The sequence below is a fragment of the Gopherus evgoodei genome, chromosome 13 (genome assembly GCF_007399415.2).
Source record: "Gopherus evgoodei ecotype Sinaloan lineage chromosome 13, rGopEvg1_v1.p, whole genome shotgun sequence".
Lineage (NCBI taxonomy): Eukaryota > Metazoa > Chordata > Testudines > Testudinidae > Gopherus > Gopherus evgoodei.
Window position 1 is genome coordinate 9,853,406 of NC_044334.1, and position 23,417 is coordinate 9,876,822.

Genomic DNA, 23,417 nt, shown 5'->3' on the forward strand with positions numbered 1-23,417 from the left:
TTTTGGATGCTCAGTGTTTCCAAACAGCTGTTGAAATATGGGACCTGATCCTGTATCTTTTGTCTCTTGATCAGCTCATATATATGCAAGAGGTCCCACGGCGATCAAAGGAGTAAGGCTTGGACTACTGGCATGTTCTGAACCTTACCTGTCTCAGGTCCTACTCCTGTTCACTTCAGAGGGAGCAGGAGTAGGTCTTTATTAACTTTAAAATGATCCAAAATATTCTCAAACAACATGACATCAAAGATATTTATTATTATTAACTAGTTCACACTTTTTTTTCACAATTTCCCACTGCTATGTGTGTGTCTCATAAACATATTGTCGTTTACTGAAAACATTGTGTCATGAATTAATGAAAAATCATCATTTGTTCTTAAAAGCCAACACCACTAACGTAACTTTTTGGTTTTTATGAAAACTGAATTGTTGATGGAATTTGATAACAAACTCCCAGTAATCCAGTGATGCACCTAACCTAGCTGCATTTCATCACTTGCTCTGCTATCATCTTCCACAGCGACATTGTGAATATTTTATTCTTTACAAAAAGCAGACACCAGCCTCTTCAAGTATGTTAGCAATCTAGATCTTTGTTAAAAGAATCTGAGTCTGATCGCTCTGCCTTCTTTTGTTTATAAAAGGTAACTACTAAGTAGTCAGATTTCAACTATCATTGTGACATAAATCATAGGATGATATTGATCCCAGTATTTAGATTGCTAATGCTATAATTCCTGTGTTCCACTTAGAGAAATGTTAAATATAAAGTGGATCCAGTCGTATTTCAATAACAATAAGTGATTTTCTAATGCAGGGGTTCTCAAACCGGGGGTCGGGACCCCTCAGGGGGTCACGAGGTTATTACATGGGGGGTTGCGAGCTGTCAGCCTGCACCCCAAACCCCACTTTGCATCCAGCATTTATAATGGTGTTAAATATATTAAAAAAGTATTTTTAATTTATAAGGAGGGGTCGCACTCAGAGGCTTGCTATGTGAAAGGGGTCACCAGTACAAAAGTTTGAGAACCACTGTTCTACTGCTTATTAATATATTTGCATTCGAGTTGTAGTACATTTTCAAAAAAACCTTTAAGTTTGCTAAATGAGTCCATGCAATTCATATATTAATATTGATCTAATATTGTAGTGAATATACAGAGCCAAAACCTGCCATCAGTTTTTAAGATAGAGATTTTAAAAGGTATCTTTACTGCCACTTCTATAGGTTAAGGTAAAAGAGAAATATGTGCGCGCGTGTGTGTGTGTGTGTGTGTGTGTGTGTGTTTGAAAAAAAAAGGTATCATGACAGTCCATTTTTTTTGGTAAAGAAGGTCAACAGAGGTAACAATTAGTCTATATATCAGACTGGATTTCAAAAGAACCTAAGTGACTTAATGGAACAAATACTATGGACTTGCAGTAGAATTCCTTCTCTTAAGGCACTTGGGTGGGATTTTCAATAGCACCGATATTCTCTATCTAGAGTCGTAGTCCGGGATTTGTCCCACTGGAAGACCATTCTTGACTGGAGACATCCATTGTCTCAAGGTGGGCAAATGCTCTTTACTGCGTTAATAGAACTCAGTTTTAGAAGGAAATATATAAAGCTTCAGCCCTGCAAGTGATATCGTGTAGGAAGACAGCTGCCTCTCTATTGCTGTATCTTCATGGAGGTCCATGAAAGTCAGCAGGGCTCTGCCTGGGTATGTCGACCTGCCTGTGCAATGCGAGGTGCAGGATTGGGGCCCAAAACGTTATTCTGGAATTTAACCAGATAGTGTTGTCCAAATTAATTGCCATTAAATATATTTCTGGATCTAATGAAAATTGCATTTGGAATATTTTTGGCATTGGTTTCTAAATCATATCCCAGAAACCATATGTTCCCAGACAGGACCACAGAGTTGCACAAACCTCCTAATGATTTTGTAGTGCATGGAGCAATGACAAGTCAGAAAATGGCCCACAGCCACTTTCTGTTGGAGATTTGGCTGAATCCATTAAATATATTTGAGGTGAGACATTTTGGGAAGTTGTGTAAAATCTTCAAAATCTTGAGGGGTTATTCATCTGTTCAGGGAAAGAGATATTGTGACAGTGTAATTACAATAGAATATAGGATTATAAGACACTGTTTTGATGAACAAGGCCTCCTTACTTCAGGCCGTGTGAAGAAATGAAACTGAGCCATGCTTCCGTTTTCTCCTCTCCAGAAAGAAAAATGTCTAATGAATGTCTCATGTCTGAAACACTGGGCTGGATTCATCAAAGGGAGTTAGTAATTACCAGATTGAGAGAATCATGAAGCGCTTTTCTAAATTTGAAAGGCTCATCAAGAATAGATCAGGAGCAGGCAAAATTAATAGTTATGAACTCATTTCCATAGAAATGGACTTATTAGCAAGCATGCCAGCTGCCTAAAATTATAAGGTCTTTTCCTCCTGCTTGCAGGAAATAATCTTTTTTTTTTTTAAATAAAAGTAAGTTAGACTTTATTTTTTATTGCTCCTCTAAACTGGGTTTGGCAAAGTTCTTGCAAGATGACAGAAGCTTTGACTAGACAATAAAAATGGAGGAGAAAGAAGATGAAGGAAGGGGGAGAAGACAAGAAACGTGCAACCCTTGGATTCCATGAGCACCTCTCTGCTGCAAACTTGTTTAGACAAAGATGGAATGGGCTGCAAGAAAGAGTTGCCAGGTCTTTTTAGGATAGAGTTTGGTTTAATAGCATTTAATGGCTGATAACACTATGAGTTACGCTCTTCTCCTTTGCTGGTAGAATTTCCACTTTCATGGCATTTTATCTTTGCTGGACACCTAAAGAACATCAGTGACCCAGAAGATGTGAGAGCCAACTTCAGTATTGGTCACAAAGTACAGAGTAGGCCAAGGAGAAATCGAAGATTTGCCATGACAGGACAGAACTAATTTAAAAAGAAAAGATGGAACAGAATGGCATGTAGCTAATCCCCACTACTGAAGGTGAGAACTTTAAGACAGAGTATCATGGTTGGTAAACAGAGGTTGATGAAGTTTGAAGAAAGTAATTCTCAGGGACTGATTATGATTTATTTGAGATTTTACTCCAGCCTACCTCCAGTTGCTTCAGTGGAGTTTACTCTTGATTTGCTCCAGTGCAAATGAGAGCTGTACCAGGTCTTTAGTGCCCTAGATTTAAGAATTTCAAAGTTCCTGGATTAACTACTGAGAGGCCTGCTGACAACACACTATTATTGAGAACAGTTAATACATTGCCTTATGTATCAATATGCATTACGGGTCAGTCTTCCTGCTATTGGAAACACAAGGATCTATAGACGAGGGATAGAACAAGGACTGTAGAGACAGAAGGGAGGCTATGAACTAAAGAAGAAAGAAATTGACTTTTAAAGCTTTATCATTTGTTTGCAATAGCTGTAACTCGGGAAGAGATTTGGAACAAACTCTGTGGACCGATCGTACACCTCTCCATGGGGGACTCTGTGTCCCAAATACTATAGCACTTGGCATTGTTCTGAGGGCTAGATCTTTGTTTTGAAGAGTGAAAAAGAGAGACCATAGTTTTGGAGAAAATTCGTTGACCTGCTGTTCAGAAAGTAATTTGTAGGACTGCCGACGAATAAAGTAGTGCAGGGGCTTGAATGCCATTTTGTGAAAGCTGTGTACTTCGTGGAGGCACTCTCTAAATGAAACCTAATTAGAACACAATGAATCTGACACATAAGTACAGCTCTTTTAGCAGTCTTCCAAAAAAAAGAAAAAGAAAAAAGCTGATGCCCTGATCTGAAATGTTGACATCTTACAATACATTTAAATTACTTCAGAAACAAAGCAGGAAGCATTTGGCTAGCAATGTTTTTTTCATTTAAGTAATGGCAGAGAATTTTCCTGACAAACTGGATTCCACCAGCACCCATTTTTCCCGTTTTGTAGTTTCAGATTATTCATTACAAGTGTGTGTGTTTTTGTGTTAACGAGTCAGGAATTTTTGACACCAGGTTTCTTCACAGAAAATGCCAAGCTGTTGAAACTTTTAATGGAAATTGTATCTGTTTTGACAAAGTTTCATTGGAAAGTTGCTCAGTTTGAGGATGGGATTTCTGGTTAAAATCAGAGTGAGACCTCAGACTAGCCAGTGGTCTGTTGGTTAGGGTTCAGGAGACTCAGGTTCAAGTCTTTTTTCTCTAAATTAGGTAGAGCAGAGATTGGAACCTGCTTCTCCCATATCACACATGAATGCGCTGACCACTGAGATAGTGGCTATCCTGGGCTCAGGGCCCTCACTGAAATTTTTCATGAAATGGAATTCTTGATTTCCTGCCAATCCTAGTGAGTGTATCTGATTTTCTCCTTTTGTATTCTATGTTGGAATTTAAATCTGATTTCAAGCAATTGGAGTATACAGAGGCATCTATTTTTAAATGAAAGTTATGGTATACGTAGAAGAACTTTGCCTGCTTAGAGGCAGCAGCGATTTTCCTCCCTGACAGTCTCTGCAGTCTGTTATATATAGGCTTGGAAGGATTAGATTTTTATTGGTAAATGTTGGTAAACACTGATTTCACAGTTCACACACAAGCCGACGAAAAAAATGTTTCCATTGATGATGATAGAAAACTACAGATAGGCAAAATAAGAAAAGTGCTGCTTGAGAACTTATTGGAGTTTGATTTAAGAATATTTATATATCTGTATTTTTTTATTTGATGTTTGCAACTTATTTTAGCAGTTATAAAGCTTTAACTTTCTGAATGTCAGTGTCTACTGTTATTAAATCATTTTATGATGCCCCCATGATTTCCTGTCAGTGTGAAAATTTAAATTGATAAAAATAGAAAAAATACTTAAAATAAATACAGAGATCATCTGTCAAAATTACAAAAAAATAAAAATGTAATTTTGCCAAGTCTAGCTGTATACATAACACACACGCTCTGTTCTCGTCTAGAATCACAAATATGTAGGACTGGAAGGGACCTCAGGAAGTCATCAAGTCCATCACCCATGTGCTGAGGCAGGACCAGATAAACCTAGATGACTATGGAGACTTGTTCATTCTTGATGTTGTCTTTAACATAACATTGGCCATTTAGACTGTAAGTGTATAGGTTTTTCTCTGGATACAGAAAAACATAAGAGGATAATAGAGTTGTGGAGTGAGCACAAAACAACTGTCAGCATGACGACATAACATTGTTCTTTTAGTTCAGTTTTTGACTGTGCTTATAGCACACTGAAATGCTACCCAATCTTATTAATTATTTTACAGATGAATCCTAACCAGAATCATAGATCCAAAGAGTTTTTAAGAATTCTGAACCCACTTCTGAATTTTTTTTCAGTTGGTCCCTTTTGGTGTAATGAGTGAACCAAAACTCCAGATCCAGACACACCTGAAGGATTCAAAATTTGAATCTAGAATTTGTATCTAGTGCTGATCTCTAAATTTAATTTATGACTTATGAGTGTGTTCGGTTTGTGAGTAAGTGAAACAAATAGTTAGAAGTAATGAGCAGGGTCCCGTACTGTTGAATTTTCCATTATGCTGACAATATTTTCCTGCAGAAATTGAGAAGTCTCTAATTATATCCCTGACTTTGTATAGTATAATTTGTCTTCAGCATCTTGTTGGTAGCTTGGTTGGTCACCCAGGTGATGCATTAATAGCTTCTAGCCTTGCCTGAGGGTAGAGAAGATAAATGAACATTAAGGTCTCTGCACTGCACTTTCACTTCAGTGCAGCAGTATAAGAAAGTTAAACCCATGCATGGATAGACCTTTCTGCAGTATTACTGTAGACTACTTTAGAGGACTCTAGCATTTGGGGCAAAAATCATCTTTTAAAAGTAGTATTGCAGTTGTGGGAGTGACAGCCAGGCATTTGCAAGGGAGGTAGTGTTTCCCAGTACATAGATCATTCAACTTGGCTTTAGTAGCCCTAGGTTCCATTCCTGTCTTGGTTACTGATCTGTTGTGTGGCTGTGGGCATGTCCTTGTGCCTAAGACCTTGTCTACACTACCGAGGGAGATCGATCTAAGTTATACAACTTCAGCTACATGAATAATGTAGCTGAACTTGGCGTACTTAGATCTGCTTACCGTGGGGACCACACTACACTATATTGAAGGGAGTTGCTCTTCCATTGACTCCCCTTGCACTTCTCATTCAGGTGGAGTACAGGAGTTGACGGGAGAGTGATCTGTGGTTGATTTAGCGGGTCTTCACTAGACCCACTAAATCAACTGCTGATGCATCAATCACCACGTATGGATCCCCCGATAAGTGTGGACAAGCCATAAGTGTCATTCTTAATAAAAGAAACAGAAGTAATTCAGAAACAGAGCTTGAATGTTTTGCATTTACATCCACTTTTAAACTTTTATTCCCAGATGACCAAAATAAAATAATCTTCATACAGTTACAAGTGTGCATCAGCAACAAGCAGTATATTTTCATGAACTGAAAATAAGGATAATGTAACCTCACGTTTTTGTCATGCATAATTAGCACAAATCCATTTTTTGCATGGAGATAAAGGCAAATTCATGTTCGAATGAGAAAAAAGAAAAGCTGAGAGCTCATTTCTGGTGCAACATGAGGAATGACCAAACATTCTACTGTTTCAGAACCTCAGTATTTGCTACAACAACATGATATTGGTACTTGAATAAACAATTTAGCAATGTCTGTGCTGTATGGTGTCCGGGGCTTGTATTACAGGTTCATTGAGATTACTTAGAACTAATGTCTGAGATTAATGGGAAACATGCTTCCTTTTCAGAAAGCTAAAAGATAGATTGTCAGCTCATCTGTAAAGTATAGCCATTGCCCATTGGATTGTTTGATTTAGTCTTTTATCAACTTCTGTGACCTATGGGTTAGCCTACTGGTCCTCAAACTGTGGGTCAGGATCTCAAAGTGGGTCATGACCCCTTTTTAATGGGGTCACCAGGGCTGGCATTACACTTGATGGGACTTGGGGCTGAAGCCAAAGTCTGAGCCCCACTGCCCAGGACTGAAGCCCTCCAGCTTTGGCATCCCCCAGGGCAGCAGGGCATGTCATGTGATGAAACTTCCAGGAATACATCCAACCAAAATTGGCAGCTCTAACATGAGCAGAAACTTAACCGCAGTATTGCTATAGTAACTAATTGACATGTATCCTAATATATTTGAAATAAATAATATACTAAGGTACAGAATAAGGACACCCCAATGTTATTAAAATGAAGAAGTGAGTTGTGGGCAAAGGAGGCTGAACATTCTTATGAATATTCATAGCAGCCATTTATAGCTAACCACGGCCTAGAGTCTAGACCATTGAGACCTCAACCACTGGAATCACTTGGCAGGCAAGATATAGGATTGGACTCTTGTGGACCACCACCTGTTTTTCTACCCTGGGTCTACACAAGGATTGTGTGAGTGTGCGTATGACATGGTGCTGGACGTAAAATTAATATTGCATTACTGTTACTTTCTGGTTTGGATCGGAACAGGTATGTGTTTACTAATTGTGTCAATACAACTATTAAAAAGTCAAAAGCTCTATCCTAAGTGAGTGTTGCAACTGTGTACATTGGGGTTACCAATTAAACTGTAACTGATCTCCAACTCTCTGGATTCTTGGAATTGAAGCCTGTCAAACCTAGGGTGTTAATTTGTCAGTTGGAGATTTTTAAATAATGAATACACAATCGATAGATCAGGCAACATTTCCTGAAGTCTGCATGTTGAATTTGATAATTCTCCTATTGGAAAGAAAAAAAAAAACCTGTTGCAATTTATTTTGTTCTTGACATTTTGCTGATGCTTCATTTTAAATTGCACTTAATGTGCATTTTGTTTTCCAGAGCAAACATCTCCTTCTATGAGATCTTGCAGATGGACTTTGAAATTGACAATAGCAGTAGCCTGGCAGGAGCTCAGCAAATTACCTGGCAGGTGGAATACCCCAGAGAAGACTTGATGAGTGAACTGGTGGTCTCAGAGATCTTTGTCAGCCAAACAACATTTGCAGGAATTGTTCCTCTTGCAATGGTAAGAAACTGCTTCTTTGTTTTTCAAATGCTTCTTTTAATTCCTTTTAGTATTCAAAGAAACATGAACCATTTTTTTAATTTGCTATTTCCTATGCATCTGCTGAAAATGGTTTAAATGTAAAAACTACATTTCAATAATATTTTATTTACCTGATATACTATAATGGCTCCTTGGAAACCGTTAGAGTCTATTGTGCAAATTCTTTTCTGTTTGTGGATTATTGGCCTGGTACATAGTAACAGCTCCTCTGGAGCTTTTGTCTTCTGTTGTGTTAATGCGACTGCCATGCACGCTCACTAAGGCTAAAACGCTACAATTAGTTATGACATTTTCATTTAAATAAATTAGCCCACATGTAGAAAACTTCATTTCTAAGCCAGGCAACAGGGCCATATTTTGCTTTGCTTTTCCCCAAAGCACTCAAATGCACTAGACTAAATCACCGACTAGCGGGCTGCAAAATGTCAATTTAATAAAAAACTCATTTTGAGTTATACAGTGGGGACACAAATCATTTCTAAAGACTTAGATTTTTCGATTTAGAGAGAGGCCCTGTTTTCAAAGCGGGGTGTAATATGTGTGGTCAAGAAAATCTAACCCCCACTTTTTTCATGTAAGTGGCTCCTTGTGTTTTGAAATGCAGCTTGGTATAGGGACCTTGGGTGTGACTGTGGGACCTCTGTTTCTAAAACTTTGTGCTGGTGCAAATCAACTGCAATTAAATGTAGTTACACTAGTGTAAAGCAGGTGTAACAGAATGGTGAATTAGGCCCTGTCTGCAGAACTTCCTTTGAAAAATTGGCCTAAAGAGCTTATGAAGGACTAATTCTTTTTCCAGCTTAATTTGGTTAAAAAAAACCCCCACAGTTTTAGACTGCAGACCTGGATGATACATTTCAATCTACTGATAAATTTTAAAGCCCCTCTTCCCCCCCACCTCTCCGCTCGCAGTCCTGAGAAAGGAAGCTAATTTTTATTTTCTTGCTCCTCTGCCATCAACAAAAATCCAAACATCCCGTTCCACAAACATTCCTGTCCTGCTGAGAGAGAAGCAAAGGAGGAGACGAGTAAATACAGACAAGGAGACTGATCAAAACTAAAATTAACTCGATGTGACATTCTCAATTATTAGTGATGATTCAGGTTGTAATACTAATGTATAGTGAGGGATAAACAATACCACTGTTACACAACACACGTTGTTTGAAATGGCTCATAAGGTATTTACGCTACTAAGGCCAGGTCCACACTACAGCGTTAAATTGATTTAAACAGCGTTAAATCGATTTAACGCTGTACCGTCCACACTACAAGGCACTTAAAATCGATTTTAAGGGGTCTTAAAATCGATTTCTGTACTCCAGCTAAACGAAAGGAGTAAGCCTAAAATCTATATTACTAAATCGATTTAGGGTTAGTGTGGACGGAAATTGAAGTTATTGGTCCCATTCTTTTACTGAGCTACCCAGAGTGCACCACTCCGGAAATCGATGGTAGCCTGGGACCATGGACGCAGACCACCGAAGTAATGTGCCCTAGTGTGGAGGCGTAAAATCGATTTTATAAAATCTGTTTTATAAAATCGATTTTATTAATTTCGATTTTACTCTGTAGTGTGGACGTGGCCCAAGAGTGTCACTGGTATATAGTAGAGTTGGGTTCAAATCAGCAGCCCACTGCTGAACTTTCAAACGTGCATAATGTGTGTTTGGATCGGAATTTTGCAATTGGCCCTGCTTTCTCTATAATGGCCCCCCTCTCTCTCTAATTGCTGAATCGGCCGCTGGTGCCTATTTCTAACCCCAGATCTCTGAATGTTAGGCAGAAGGTTTGTAGTCCTGATCTAGAGATGCATCTTAATTTTGCTGCTCATTTATTTTCACCTTTTATTTTACAGCATGATGGGGAAAATATTGAAGTTTAAATATATATTTTTGTCTCCTTTTGAGACATCCCAATGTTTCTTCACATGGCCATAGTCCTTGGTGATGTTTTTCATCAGTAATTCAGCTATCTCCCTCTGATTACAAGCTTCCTTGCCTGTCTGGCCCCAGGCTAACATAGCAGTAGCAAGAACAACAGGTTTTATTTGCATTCCTTCCCCTCATATTTGCTAATTTATGGTGCTGCTTCACTTCACTTCAAGACAGGCTCCAGCCTGTGTTGCCGAATTGGGGACAAAAGCCAATGCACCATGCACCATCGTGTTCTGTTCAGTGAAACCAGATGTTAAGGAAAGTTCTTGAAATAAGAAAATATATTTTAATGTTCTTTTTGAGGGGTTCCTCAACTCCTTCCATCACTAAATAAGTCCATTTTATTGTAATTATTTCCTGAATTACACAGAATCTGTAAATAAATATCATCTCATGTATTTTTGTCCCTTAGAAGAACACTATAAAGGTGTAACAAAATGCAGTAGGTTTTAAACTCCTCATTTCTACATTGAATGTAAGTTACTTGGGGGTCCCTTTAATTTCTTGACTGTTCTAATTTGTCAACACAAAATGTAGAACCCAATGCAAGCTCATTGGTGTGAGAGAAGTTGCATGAATGTGAAAAGAGGTTTTGATCCTTAGTTTGTGGTATCAAGTATTTTGATGACCTCAAAATCCCATGGCCAGTGAAAGATAATTAAGTCTTTGTAGTTTCCTGTACAAATTCACTTTGTGTATAAATTGGACCATCGGCACTGTGTAAAGCTAAACTGTATACTGAAAAATGTCTTGTCAGGAAATGTTTTGCAGGTGGCTACAGTTATAATTCGCTGAATACTGGAACTCCAACTCTGGTTTACATTGTTTACGACCTCTGTATATTTGCTGAGGGAAAACTAAACAAAACAAAACCAGACTCTGAAATTGTGCAGAGCATCAGGGGCCCTTCTTAATAAAGACCTAAACTGAAGTTAAATTCCTAGATCTTTCTGTTGGTCAGGATAAATAAGCCTCATGCTCATGCCAGGATAGACAGGGTTTCTCTTACGCATGGTTCAGTATCTCAGTATTGTTTTCTGCTGCTGCTTGCGCCAATCATAAGTACATCTGTAACTTTTTCAAGGCTTTCCTTGAATACAAAATAAAAAGAGCAAGGCCCCTCTATGATTAACATCACCTCATTGCATGATTGTCAGGACCAGGATGTGGGTGGACTGACCTGGTGGTTAGAACCAGAGCCCAACCTATTGGTTAAAGAAAAGGACAGGAGCCAGATCTGGAGTAAGGAACCAGGAATCAAGCCAAGGGTCAGAGCTAGAGTCAGAAATCAGTAGCTGGAGCCAGAAGCCAGGCAAGAGAGCAAGGCAGGGTGGAATGGAGCAGGACAAGGCTGGAGAGGTTGGATAAAAGGAGGAGCAAGGCTGGGTACAGGGGCAATTGCAGATTTGCTGCTGCTGCCACTGAGCTTAAGTGCAGACCTGTTGGCTCCTTTCAACAGTAGGGTGGGCTGGCCACTTGGGCAGGCTGGGCAAAAAGGCAATTCCGCTGCCGTCTGTCATGGCTTATTAGCCTGCCTGAAGGCTGAACAATCTAACCCCAAGCTCAGCTGAGGAAATTCAACCCTATGGGTTCTGAGAATGATGGTGGCAGTGTTAGTGGTAGGGATCGTTTTCCATTACCTAACTTATTTTTCTTCTAGATAAAGTAGGTGTGGTAGGTCTCATGCTAGCATTCGTGTAATAGTCTGATAAAAAGAGCCAATTGCTTGCTTCAGTGGGGTTTACGAATAATCTCTCATGAAATCTTATGTTTTAACATGCACATTTGGGAGGAAGTTTAAGAGATTAGATTTGTGTGTGTTTGTGAAAAGATACCATTGATTTCTGCATATTATGCAGCAAAATAGGGCTCCATATCAGCAGATAATCCTGCTGTATTGTGCTGCATGCTCCTGGCTGCAAAGAACACTAGTCCCTTGGTTTAAAATCAGTGGTGCATTAATGAGCAGTGCTTTGAGATCCCTAACAGAGAAGGGCCTTGTACAGCTGAAATGTAACTCACTCTTACATAGTTAATCACTTTGGGTCCCAGTAAGAAAAAGTGCAGGCTTGTAATGCAAAATGTACATTTTGATTCATTATTTCGGGGTGAGGGGGCAACCTTATGGCACATATAATTTCCTTATTGGGTGTGGGCGGCATTAAAGTTTCAACATACAGTATATTTATGTGAAAAGGCGATGTGGGCGTGGAGAACACTAATTATCGCACAAATGCTAACCAAGAAATCGGTATGCAAATGTCATTAAGAATTATCTGCGAATTTACGAACAAATAAGACAGTTCCTGGTTTCTCAGAAATAAAGGAAAACCCCAACCAGGATAATGGGTGGTACAGTCAGCTGTCAATTCTGAAACCACCAACCCAATTGCATCTAGCATTCAACAGTAGTGCCCCAAAAGTACAAATCTACTTACATCTACATGTGTAGGTTCCGAACAAGTCTGGAATGTCTTCAAGTTTGTGCAAAACTGATGAACTAAAATATCTATCTATCTATTTATTTATTTATTTATTATGGGCAACTGGGTAGCTTTCAAAGATTTCCTCATTGAATAATATTCCAAGTGTTCATTGGAACCATTTATTGTGACATGCATCTTCTTGGTTTAAATCTAAATAGCAGTTGGACCCTACTTGCTCAATCTGAGGAGAAGTTATTCGGTTTTGCAGCTTTGGAGTGACCCAGCCAACAGTTCTTGGTATTATTCTGTTTTACTAGTAACTATGAAATCTGATTTTATTTTGAGTGGATAAGTTTGGAAGAACAAGGTTAAAATATAATTTTTGAGTTTTGGGAATGCCTGAAAAACTTGAGTCTATGTCCATTTGGAAGATCATCTATATAATTTTAACTCCAAAGTCCTGTTTTTCACTTTTTGAATATTTTAAATCTAATTTTGATTAGAATAAATACAATAAATATGTTCATGAACAGCAGAAAATCTAAATAGGGAGTTTTCTCCACAATTTGAAGCAATAATTCCTTGCTCTCCTGATAATGATAAAGTCCTATTTGAATGACTGTGCGGAACAAAATAAAGTAAAATTTATTATGGAAGTGATCAGAATATTTTACTAAATCAGGACTGAGACAGTTTAATTTTAGTTAGTAGAACTGACTTTCTGATAGCCACGTCTCTAATTCCAGATGGAATGCATGCATTGTAGGGAGTAACGGAAAAGATGAGGTAGAATAGCAGGCCATCTCCAACTGATTTGGTAATGAAGCGACTTCTTGTGAAATGAGAAAATAGCAAGGTGGTTGATCACAGTTGTTTATAGCCTGCACTTGACTCAAGAACTGATTTGGATGACAGCTATGACAGGCCTACTGCTGTTGCAAAAGGATATCAGTCTACCTTAAGATGAGCTGTTCTTATAAATCAGCTACCCACAGAGAGATTTCTCTCCTATAGTTCTTTTTATAGTGGCATATGGTGGGAATGCTCTAGTTTGGCTATCTCATCATTTCCATCATACACCCGCTAGAGAAAATATGGAAAAGGAAGTAACTTGCTGTGCATGCTCCAGCTGTAAACCCAAAGTTATGAGAGGTTAAAGGATGTCAGGTGAATGTAGATAGACAAATGTAATTAATCCAAGCCATCTTGATGAACACTCCTGCTCTTACAAAAGTGCCATTAGTACTTGCATCTTTTGTCTGATGCAAAAGGGGATGTGTTGCCTCCTAATATCCTGCTGGAACATTAGTTCAGTACTGGCTTAAGTGGAAGAGTACCACTCACTGAATCATTAGCACCACTTCCAATGGCACCACCACTAAATTAGGTTGTGAACACAAGATGGCATTGCTGCATGGATTTTCTACCTTTTTAGAAACGCACCACAACTGTTTTGTGCAGATCTATGTGTGGCTTCCAATTTTATTGGCCAACATTTCCAACACAATTTTGATCTTTTTTCTTTTTTTTTTATGGTGAGCTTGTCATCCTGGGAAGTGATTTTTTTTTGATATATTCAAAGGTAGGGAAGAATTTATTTCACATGATACTGAGCTATCTGCATACAATTTGTAGGAGGGCACCATATAGCTTGATGGATCTGCCATGCCCTCAAGATGCCCCTTCTCCGGAGAGACACTGTTTTCTGTGCATATATTTAATTTGGGAAGTTCACTGTTTGTGAGTAAGTGTGACCAAATTGATAAGGGCTCCTAATAGGATATATGCAAACATACATCTATGATGTATAGATGTATATAAATAACTTATGCCATGTGTGGTGGTGAAATCAGTGTAACAAATTGCATTCATCATTTATTTGCCTATTTCTTCTTAAAGCCATCTTGTCATCCATCTCTGAGCAGATTTCCAACATAACAAATCTCTGAGCAGCTTGAAGCGGCTATTGTACTATAGTGTTACTCCCATAATAACACTGCTCCGAGTCGCACGTTTCAGTCTTTGACCAGTCCTGGCCCAATATCAGGCAAATCACACTTTCTCTTCAGTGGCATAATTTTGTAGCCTTGTAGATTTTTAGATATTAGATTGTATAGAAAAGGTATTTTAAACAATTTTTGTGCTTTCTAAATTTTATGAACTATATGTTTTCTTATTCTCAGAGGCCTGTACAGTTGAATTCTTACCACTAAAGGAAACCTGTTTTGGCAGGTGGAGGTAAATGGGGGGGAAAAAAAGATTTGTATATATTTTGAAACTTTTCTTGGCAGACCACTCATCGGGATGGGAGCCTTTAGTGGGAATGGCTGGAAGGAGATTGCTGAGCATGCTACAACTCACCCACTGATAGGGAATGTGACTTTGTGGGGTAGAATTTCTGTCCCAGGGACATCTCAGGGGCAAGAAGGCACAGAGGGTGACTTGGTGGTCAGTCGCAAGTATGGTCATGCTTGGGTGGCTGATCACCTTCTTGGTACTATTTAAGATAACAAACTGAGAGGTGAATATGTGGACATATTGTCGCTGTTGCACAGGGAGGTGCTGACAGAAAGTAAGCTGGGGCACAGCGAGCTGGGCAATGAAATGCCCAAGTGGCCGTGGGTGTCTAGAACATGGGAAAATTGGGAAACTTCTTTCCTAATTGATGTGGTCATTATTGCAGAGGCTTACCCCGACAGAAGCCCAGTATCATCTCCAGTTAAGCTTGAGGTGTTAAGGGTTCTCCTTACCCTAACAATATAGATTGGCATTTTTATGGGCTGGGTTTACTTTGAGGTTTAGGAACCCTTTTGCAGGAGAAAAAAGGCATGTAATTTTGACAAATTTGAAGGAGTTATGGGGAATGGGCCATACTGTAAAGAAAAAGATTATACAAGAATTAAAGGGGAATAGGATAGCAGGGCCATTCAGTCATCTCAGTATATTGGACTTACTTACAGGTTTTTCCCCTAAGGTTGGTCCTTAAGAAGGCCCCGAGTGAGTATCACATAATTCACCACCTGTTTTACCCATGGGATAGCTCAGTTAATGATGGAATAGGCCCAGCCTTGTGTTCTGTGTCCTATTCCTCCACTGATGAGGCTGGGTGCCTGGTTTGGTCTTGTAGCCAAGGGTTTTTAGTGTGGAGGTTCTGGCGGGGTGGTCTGAAGGCACCAGCCTTAGGGAGGATACATGCTGTTCCATCACTGTTGTGCACAGGGATCTTGCATAGATCTTGTATCCTGTGTGTCACTGTGGACAAGAGGTGACCTTGTTCAGGGAGACAATTCCTGGTACCATGTTTTGGAGCTTTTCGGAGCAGCAAGCTAGTTTCTGGGTCCTGTAGAGATTCTTCTGGGGGGGCTTTGGAATTTAGGAGTATACATTGGAAGGGGCGATCGATGATATTAACCTTGAGGAGGTCAAAGACGGATCTTCCCTGTCGAGGCTGTGAGGGCATACATGGCAATAAGACCTGGGGTGGGTGGGGGAGGGGGGAAGAGTCCATCTTTATTCATGGTAACGGGAATCCCTTCACAACATACCCATTTATTACAGTTTTAAGACAGGTGTAATGTGCTACAAAAGAAATGAACGATTATTCTTAAAAATCATCACAAATTGACTTTTCCCCCTCAAATACTGCTCTAAATGTAACATTTATATATCATTTATATATTCAAAAAACGGTACTGGCTTTAATTAACTAATCAATCCTGAATAAATGCATCTTGGTAAGAATGAAAAATTATATGGAAATGAAGCCACTCTTACTCAGTTTTACCTGTTCCTGAATGTTTTATGAGTCACTTTTCAGATTCCTTAAAGTGCTTTTAGAAGCACACTCAAAAGTTCCATAATAATATGGCTTAATATCTCTAAAACTGATTTACTTAGAAAAAGTTGGGATTTGCAACTTGAAGAATAAATTTTCCCACAGTGCCTAGAGCCTTTATGAATGACTTTGACAATGTAAATACTGATCAACTACGATTGTCCTTAACTACTTAAGGCCTCTTTAATGCAGGCAAAATTGCCACTGTAGTCAATGGGAATTTACCAGAGCAAGGACTAATTGTTCCCTTAAGTTGGAGTCTAGTTCAAATGCAAAATTTCTAATTTATGTTATGTTTTTGTTTTCTTTTTTTTTAATTTTCAGTGCCAGGTGAAAGAGACAACCTTTGAGAAATTGTGCCCACAGAAAATATGAAGTGTCCTGAATTTGAGTCTCAGCATTGTCTGTTCTGAATATCCGGAAAGGATGTTCAGACAGTGAGCAGAGTATAAGACCACTTGTTTAGTACAACAGAGCATGATGCATTCAGTATCAGCGTCAGCTGCCTTGCTTCTGTGTAACTTATTTTGTTTTCCTTTTGGCAATAAATAGTTCTAATAATTGAGTCTTTCAACATCTGGTGTACCAATTAACATGTGCTGCTAATGTCTCAAAAAGTAGAAAGGTGATTAATTTTCATCATGTTTAATACAATAACAGAGCAAGGTGGAGAAGGAGAATGTCAAAACACTTAAATTCTTCTTCTCATTCAGATATCCTGGTGCAATTTCTGAGTATTCACAAAAGAACTTACTTTTCAGTATGACAATAATTAAATGTAAACATTGAGCCTGATTTTCAAACATAGGATACCTAGAATAGGATGCCAGTCCTTAATCTGATTACTCAAATTGTGGCTTATGCATCCAGTATGTCTCGCATATTATTATAGAGTTGTTTAGTTGGATTTCTTTAGATACCTATGTCTTGATTCTGTTCTCACACCAATATACAGGAAATCAAGAGTAACTTTCCTGAGATCAATGGAGATATAACGGTATAAAACTGGTGTAACTGAGGGGGAATTGTATCCTTATTGTGCATCTCTCATCTGTTTCAAGAGTCAGCAAATAATTAGGGTTTTCAGAGAACACCTTTAGAGACAAGTTCTTACCATACCATGACAGTGTTTCCCACTTATATTTTCTTCTAATTTAGTGTCATTTTGGGAGCCTTTGTTTCCTCTTGTTCTTGTTTGGTTCTTGCTCATTTCTTCACCACCAATAGCGGCTTGAAGGAGCCATATTGACTGAAGGAGTAGGTGAACATGTGACAGGCATATAATGTGATGCAGAGACGGAATTAAAAGTGTGGCTCGTGGCCTCAGTTGTAACAGAAAGACTCGAATTAAAATAAAGTGATATATAGAAGGCTAAGTACTTGAGTCTCTTTTACACTGAAGGCTTAAAGGTCAAAATCAGCCCTAACCCAGCAACTTCAGAGAGTTTCTAGGCAAGCAGCTACTTTGCCAAAGTGAAGAACAAGAGATGATAGAGAGACATTGTAACTGTTTTTGCAGGAAAGCTCCAACGGCAGCCTAGGAACAATAGTTGTTATAATAAAAGAATATTTAGCGTTACCATATTGTCTAGAGAAATGATTTTGGTTTGTGAATGGCAGCATTGGTGTTTTATATATACAGATACAAATCCTTTGCTGTACAGTAATAGGATTGTAATTCCCAGGATGTCGTCATCTTTAAGTGTTTTTCAGATGTAATAATCAATATTTCACCAGTACAGCAAGCCCCTGGCACTGAAATGGTTTTTTTGTGTACGCCGCAAGTATTTAATCTATGTCTTCCGAAATCTTGTTTTCTCCCTAAAAATGTAAGCTGTTGGTTGACTAATGCTGTGAATCACTTAGAACTACAGATGGCCATATATATACTAGTGAGTTTTCTTTTAAATGGGAGATTGAATAATAGCATCTCCCGTTGCTGCTGGCAAACATGCTGACAGGAACACCCAGGAAAAATGGTCCTTGAAGATGCCCATTTCTATAACTCAAACTGAAAGAAAATTGCTAAGTAAAACACTTTATTTGTTTTAGGATGTGCAAGAACGCAGAGGTTTTTATATGTTACTAGCTTGCTTTGCCTGCACTATGGCTGCGGGGTGATAAGAAGTTTAGAAAAGAGATGACTAAGGGGGATCGGATAGAGGTCTATGAAATCATGAATGGTGTGGAGAAAATGAATAATGAAATGTTATTTACTCCTTCAAATAATGCAAGAACCAAGGGTCATCCAATGACATTAATAAGCAGCAGGTTTAAAACAAACAAAAGAGGTACTGCTTCATACAAGAGTCACCCTGTGGAAGTCAGTGCCAGGGGATGTTGTGCAGGCTAAAAGTATAGCTCGGTTAAAAATAAAGAATTAAATAAGTTCATGGCGGACAAGCCTATCAATGGCTGTTAGCTAAGCGAGTCAGGGGCACAACCCCATGCTCTGGGTGTCCTTGAACATCTGCCTGCTAGAAGCTGGGACTGGAAAACACGGGATGGGTCACTCAATAATTGTCCTGTCCTGTTCGTTCCCTCTGAAGCATCTGGCACTTGCCACTGTTGGAAGACAAGATAGTGGGCTAGATGCACCATTGGTCTGACCCAGTATGGCTATTCTTAAGGTAAACTCAGTTTCTAAGAATTGTTGTGAAATGTTCCACTATGCAGCAGGCCACATCATCTTCCCCTTTTATGCATGCAACTTCCGTTGCTTTTGCATATTCAGAGCCATGTTCTAGTGTCTCTACTTCCCAGTAATTCCTGCTTCGGAACCAGCCACAGTACAGTATGCTTCTTTGTATGCTTGGTCAAGATCCTGGCTACCATGCCTGGCAGTGTCTTCAACCTATGTTGTAGCAGGCACAGGAGTGAAGCATCTCTTCAAAGCAGCAGTAAAGGCTACCAAGGGGGGTCTCCAGGCACAGCGCAATGTCCCAATATTTTCAAAAAATGAAAACTTAAGCCCTGATCCTATACCATAAAGGTCAATTGGATTTTTGTTATTGACTTTTGTCATAAATATAAAGGGAAGGGTAACAACCTTTATGTATGCAGTAACATCAAATCCCTCCTGGCCAGAGGTACAGAATCACTTACCTGTAAGAGGTTAATCAGTTCAATTAACCTAGTTGTCACCTGACCAGAAGGACCAATGGGGGAAAGAAGATTCTTTCAGATCTGCCAGGGGAGGGTTTTGTTTGTGCTTTTTGTTTTTGTTTTTCCCTCTTGGGACAAAGAGAGAGATCAAGCAGGTAACCCAGCTCCTAAAAAGATCCTAAAATGATACATATAAAATTACAGACCTTGTAAATAATAGTAAGGAAATGCGTTAGATTATCTTTTGTTTTAGCTTGTGAATTTTCCCTATGCTAAGAGGTAATTTTATTCCTGTTGTGTAATTGGGAAGCAGAATCAGTGGGGAATCCTCTGTGTTTTAAATCTTCTTATTTACTCTGTAAAGTTATCTTCCATCCTGATTTTGCTGGTGTGATTCTTTTACATTTTTTTAAATAAAATTCTTCTTTTAATCTTGATTGATTGATTTTTCAGTGTCCTAAAAACCAGGGATTTGGTCTGTGCTCACTTTGTTAACCTATTGGTTGGTATATTATTCTCAAGCCTCCCCAGGAAAGGGGGTGAAGAAGCTTGCATCATTTTCAGCTTGCACATTGAAAAAAGTGTTTTATGTGACTATAGCAGAGTAATCATGCTTTCCTAGTATCTAATATAATTCTGACGGTCTTCAAATAAAATGTTGTTAGGGCATAAATGATTTTATTGAGTCATGCTATTATGAAAATGGCCATAACATATGGCTAATAAAGATGACATTTCTTAGTAGGAATGCAAAATTTAAAAAGATTTCTTATGGAGATTTGCACTGTGCCAGCCAATATAGAAGCCATTTGATCAACGTTGATCAGAGGAACAATCTGATCCTGAGATCTGCTGAGTCGAGCTGCACCAAAGACATAAATTCAGTTTCACAAAGGATTTTGAAATGTAGCTTTGTTCCTAATCCAAATGAAAACAAAAAAATTTAAAATTGTTCAGTGAAGGAATTTTTTGTTTAAATTGTTCAGGTTGATTGACTTTTTTCAAATTGTGTTTTAAATGCAAATGGAACAATAATGCAGAATTTAAAAATACATCAACACAAAAAGTTTCCAAATTTTAAAAAAATAAATGTTTTGTGGCTGAAATTGTTGAAATGGGTCTTTTGACATTGTTGGAAGTTTTTTTTCACAGTTTTCTGCTGAAACAGAATTCTGGGAAAATGGACCTGATTGTGTGAACTTTTCAATTTTGATGGAACATCATATTCCAGCATATTTGGTTCCCCTGAAATGTCTTTTGCCATCTCTAAAGTAGAGCATCCCAAGTTGTTACTGGAAGTGTTCAGCATGACTCTATATCAGGTGCTAAGGTCTTTTAGTGGTGGTCAGGCAGTAATTTCTTGCCATCTAAATGGTTGGAATAAAAAATAATAAATAAAAGGAATAAGTAACCCTGGAGAACAGAGTTAGCACTTGGTAGGACAGAAGTAATTGCATTTTGAGTGTTTCTGTGGAAGCAACGTGACGTGACAAATTTTTAGAGACTCTGTCAATACCGTTAATATTTATAATGCACTCTAGAAAACAGCTAATATGTGCCACATCCATCAAATATTAGTTCAGCGGAATTGTATTCAACTGTTAAACTTTGTTGAACTATGAACACTGAATCATAATAGCCAGAGATTATATGAAGGATTTTATGCTCCAGTTTTATACCTACTTGAGTAAAGTCATCAAGTTATTCCATTGTGAGACAACCACCTTCTTTCATAAAATCAGGCATCCTTACTGATGTTTGGTACAGCCAAGGTAGTTATTATAAGTGCAAAACATTCCTGAATATACAGGTAGTATCCATGCCAAGTGTATCACAGATCTGATTGCAAGATACCCAGGATCATGTAATAAAGCCAAGATTTTCAGCTATTCCCTTCTTGGGAATCATTCTGAAACATGTCAAATTGCAATGATTTGGCTACAGACTGCCAATAGCTTTCAGATTTGATGATGGCTGATAGTTAACTATCATTACTCCATGCCACAAAAGCCAGCTCTGCAAATCACCCTTCTCTCTTATTCTAAGTCTCTCTTTGAAATTCACTCTTCCACAAGGTCCTCAAGAAATAGGTTTAAATTGTCCCTGCCTCTGGATTTCTCAATGCAATAATTCTAAATATCTAGCGTTAAACTATATGTTCTTCTGGGCAGGAGCTATCTTTATTTTCCTGTATTGTGGTGCGCTGAGCACAGTTTTGGAGCTAATGAATAGTAAACAGTTATGTATGAAGATGACATACATTCATATTTCCACATTTGTTGTAATATACCCTCATGTCTGAGATACTAATATCCCAACAATAACATATTCCATTAATAACAGTTATTCACTATAAAGCTGGCTAATAATTCCTGATCAACTCTTCACCTGTTTGAGAAATGGCCGTGGGATCATATTCCAGCCAAGTACACGAACTACTAGACTGAAAGATATAAGTGGGGAGGGACAGGGGCAGCCTCAGTGTCAACACCACTGCATCTTCCTCTGGCCACTTTGTCTGGAGCAAGTCAGGCATCTAACTCATTCCTGCAAAAAATGCCTTAGGCAGCTACCCTGCCTGACTCCAAAAGCAGAGTAGCCATTCATGGATTGCTAAGCAGAGAGTGGCACTCCCTGCCCCCAGGATTTAGGCAGTTGTCTCTGAGAGAGGAGCAGGGTTTAGGACACATACCTCTGATAGGGGTATCCTGTTAGCTAGTTTAGGCAGTTCCCTGCCTAGCATGCTGGCTTTTGTGACTTTGATTCTCTCCCCATTCCTTGCACAGGTAACCCAGGCACCTAACTCACGGTGTTGTTCCTGAGATTATCTAGGTGCCCAAAAGTTAGGTGCTGTGATGCGCAGAGTTGCAGCACCAAAGTTCCTGTGTCGATCCCACCCTCGTTGACCTACGCAGACTGGTAATAACCAGCTGAACTGGGAAACATAGCTGGGAAGCTACAAGGCTATTAGTTTGCTTGCCCAAAGCGAGAACAATTAGCCAATAATTTGGGTTGAGCTCATTTATAATTTTTCCAGAATGCTCATTTCAGTTTTTATTGCCAATTAACTTAGCATTCTAGTCTCAATCTTCAGTTGATTAGCCGGTAATTTGAAGTGAAGCCCTCATCAAAAGGGCATCATTTGTAAAACAGAGAAGAAATCTCAGAGATAGTGAAATTACTGTTAATTAAATCTGTACGTGCCTATACTGGGGACACATGAACAAAATGATATTTGTTTTTGCACGGTGCTGCTAGCTGGAGAGTGAGTCTTATTAGCACTATTTAATTGTCAGCCTGTGTTCATAAAAATGTACAGCAAGCAGAGTCCCTTCTGCATGAATTAATTTTAACCGCATGTGCACATGACTGATGCATATAGTGCTTAGATTATGCAAACAAAATCATGGTCTTGACAAGCAGATGTGGTACCATATTTCTTATATACACATTGTTGCACTGTAATCTTTTTTTTTTTAAACAGACATTTGTATTTAACGCACATCTTGCTCAACACGGGTGTAACTTCCTTGATCTGAGTGTAGTTACCTTCTTCTTTATGCAGATGTGAGATCAGAATTACGCTCAGTAATTGTTAATTTTTCCTGTAATTTTTTTTATTCAATTAAATGGCATCGTAGAGAGAGAGCAGAACAATAATCTGGCAGGTTTAGAAGTTGTAACCTAGACTCTAAGCTGCTGTTGAGTATAAAGCAATTACTTCCAAAGGTGTCTCTGTTCTATGGAAATGTTATGCTGTAGCATTATTAAGATAATCAAGATACTGTGTAATGTGGTGCTTTGGGAGAATGCTCTACAGCTCATATTTTATTCAATTGTGTGGTACTTAAATTATCAAAGGCTTAATTCTGCCACCCTCTCTCTCACTGAGTGATAATACAACTGTACTCGCCGGAGCTTCCGTGTGGTTTTCAAGAGTAGCCTGAAGTGACACATAATACAGTAGCTCACCCCGGAGAGGGCAAAGGCGTGGATAACTGAGATGAGGGCCACACTAAAGAGCA

General features: G+C 38.7%; 1 protein-coding gene across 1 annotated transcript in view; it reads left to right on the plus strand.

Annotated features, from left to right (window-relative positions):
* Positions 1–23,417, plus strand: part of TMEM132B (transmembrane protein 132B) — a 347,709-nt gene that overhangs the window by 231,051 nt on the left and 93,241 nt on the right. The window contains exon 4 of the mRNA XM_030583345.1: positions 7,861–8,047. Coding sequence (XP_030439205.1) covers positions 7,861–8,047 — 187 coding nt within the window. The remainder of the gene's footprint in view (positions 1–7,860; positions 8,048–23,417) is intronic.